General features: G+C 48.0%; 1 protein-coding gene across 1 annotated transcript; it reads left to right on the top strand.

Annotated features, from left to right (window-relative positions):
• Nucleotides 1-16: 16 nt before the first annotated feature.
• Nucleotides 17-1,880, top strand: LOC105310809 (scaffold attachment factor B2-like). The gene is made up of 2 exons (XM_011386914.2): nt 17-225; nt 1,655-1,880. The coding sequence occupies exons 1-2, from the start codon at nt 28-30 to the stop codon at nt 1,820-1,822; spliced, it is 366 nt and encodes a 121-aa protein (XP_011385216.2). The 5' UTR covers nt 17-27; the 3' UTR covers nt 1,823-1,880.
• The last annotated feature ends 292 nt before the right edge of the window (nt 1,881-2,172 follow it).

Genomic DNA, 2,172 nt, shown 5'->3' with positions numbered 1-2,172 from the left:
ACCTCTCATTCCCATTCACAGGAGGACATGGATGCAAGTTTGGAGAGCTTGCAGAATATCGACATGATGGATGTTAGTGTGTTAGAGGAAGCGGAAGTCGAGAACAGCAACGCTCCAGACTTTGGGGAGGACGGCACAGACAGCATCCTCGATGCCCTTTGTGAGAGCAAAGAGTATGTGGCTGCGCAGCTGAGAGAGCTCCCGGCTCAGCTCCCGGAGCATGCTGTAGGTAACTTGGACTCGGGATGTGTGGTAGCCACAGGCTCCTGGGGCTCGGGCGATTTACATGAGTGAGAGAATGCTGGGTGGGGGCCGAAGGAAAAGCAAACGGCGAAATCGCCGTAAACACTTCCTTCCATACCTGATCATTGGTGTCCATTTAAACTCCACCAAGTCAGATGTTAACTAATGGATAACTTCTCTGTGGTACTGGAGAATATTTCAATAAGTGGGTGGGAGATGCTTTCTAAGCATAAGTTGTGAGTAAAAGGTTGGTACAGTTGAAAAAGTATTTTTCTTTTAAAAAGTAGGTTAAAAAATAGATAAAAAAACAGCTTATAATTTCATCCAAGTAATTTTGATATTTTGGAAAATGTACTATATACATAGGGTTAGTCTTATTAAAAGATGTGAAATATGCTGAAGAGAAGTATTTGTCCCCCCTAGAAGGACCCCTCATGTGAAAGGGCCCCCGATTAGTGTCCGTGCAGGCACAAGAGGACTTTAGTTCGTTACTGGGGTCAATTTCCCACCTTCTCACGCCCGGTGTCTTGGCATGGAGCTCTCAGCTATGGCCATCCCAGGACCGATAGCCATTCTTATCTCACCAACGCGACATGCTCCGCCATTCTGGTTTGGTGGTTTTATTTAGTAAGACGTTACAGCTTTAACTGGAAAAAAGCGCCTTCATAGGACTGAACTTTAACCTTATGGGTAAAAGTCACAAACTCCAAACATCACCAAACCTCAACCTAGGGTAGCACTGAACAACTGATTCGTCCCTCCCCTCAGCACGATCCTGTTGTGTCATATTAATTATTTTCAGAGAGGTCTTGGTTTCCACCTCTTGGCTGATGGGAGCTTCCAGGTTATAAGGTTCAAACCTAGAAAAAGGAAAAAAAAGTGGGAAGGGATATTTTTGTGTTTTACTTTAAAAGATGAAAGGCCTTCAAATTTAGTAATCTTTAAGGTAAGTTGGGTTTTGTTTTAAATAAATAGTGTAAAAAGAGGAAACAATCAAGTGTTCGTTTTAAATAAAGCACTCTAAAAGAAAGTGCCTGGTTACTGTTATTTTAAAAGTTTTGCTACTGAGTGGAATCAGAGGATTTCGAAGTTTTGCATTTTGCTTTGGGAACTCTGTGGCTGGGTGGTGTATGTCCGCCACCAGTATGTGGAAGCTGCATGGGAAATGAATTCGTTTCATTCGGGCGGTACTGACAGAATGCCTATCATGATGAGCCTCTGTCAGCAATGCCGGTGTCACCCAGTCCTGGAGCGGGCATGGGGGCAGGGAGGCAGGTGATAAACTGAATAATCCAACAGCGGACTTGCAGATGGCAGTAGGTATATGAAGGAAGTAGACATGTAGGTTGCCTGCAGTGTGGTGAGCCGCAGACCTTGGCATTCACCAAGTGACCTTCCTTTCATCTTTCAGGTGGATGGGGAAGGCTTTGAGAGCACTTTGGATGCTTCATCGTTGGACTTCAGAGTACCTCCGGTAAGGGACCATCTGGTTGTGCAGGGCTGGGAATTTTGCGTGAGTGGTCAGCTTCCCGTAGCGGGAGAGGATGCGTGCGTGTACGTAGCGAGAACTATCTGCTGAGTGTTGATACTGAGCTGGGTGCTGGGACAAGAGGTTGAGCCCAACCGCTCAGTCTCGGGATTTGCAGCCTAGTGGGGGCAGGGCAGATGCCCAGCGGGGATGAGACTGGGAGGGAGAGAAGTTCAGTGTGGGACAAGTTTAGGCCGTCGGGCTGTGAATGCGCCTAGGCGGCTTCCTGGAGGAAGTTGTGTCCTGACTGGGGTCTGACATCGGACAGGACTTAGCCCGGTGAGGGAACACAGGCGACTTTGGGACAGAGGAAATGTGGTTCACTACGGGGATGGCGCACACGGGGTGGAGCCAGACTGGCCGGTGGGGTGGCGGAAGCTGGGTGGGCCTGCTTGCCAGAG

Source organism: Pteropus vampyrus, unplaced genomic scaffold (assembly GCF_000151845.1).
Source record: "Pteropus vampyrus isolate Shadow unplaced genomic scaffold, Pvam_2.0 Scaffold12219, whole genome shotgun sequence".
NCBI lineage: Eukaryota > Metazoa > Chordata > Mammalia > Chiroptera > Pteropodidae > Pteropus > Pteropus vampyrus.
The sequence above is the reverse complement of the archived record's forward strand: the minus strand, read 5'-3'. Positions and strand labels throughout refer to the sequence as shown.

Coding starts and splice junctions, on each gene's coding strand:
- LOC105310809 (XM_011386914.2), top strand. CDS start 28: ATGGATGCAAGTTTGGAGAGCTTGCAGAATATCGACATGATGGATGTT. Junction 226..1,654: donor CTCAGCTCCCGGAGCATGCT/GTAGGTAACTTG, acceptor TTCATCTTTCAG/GTGGATGGGGAAGGCTTTGA.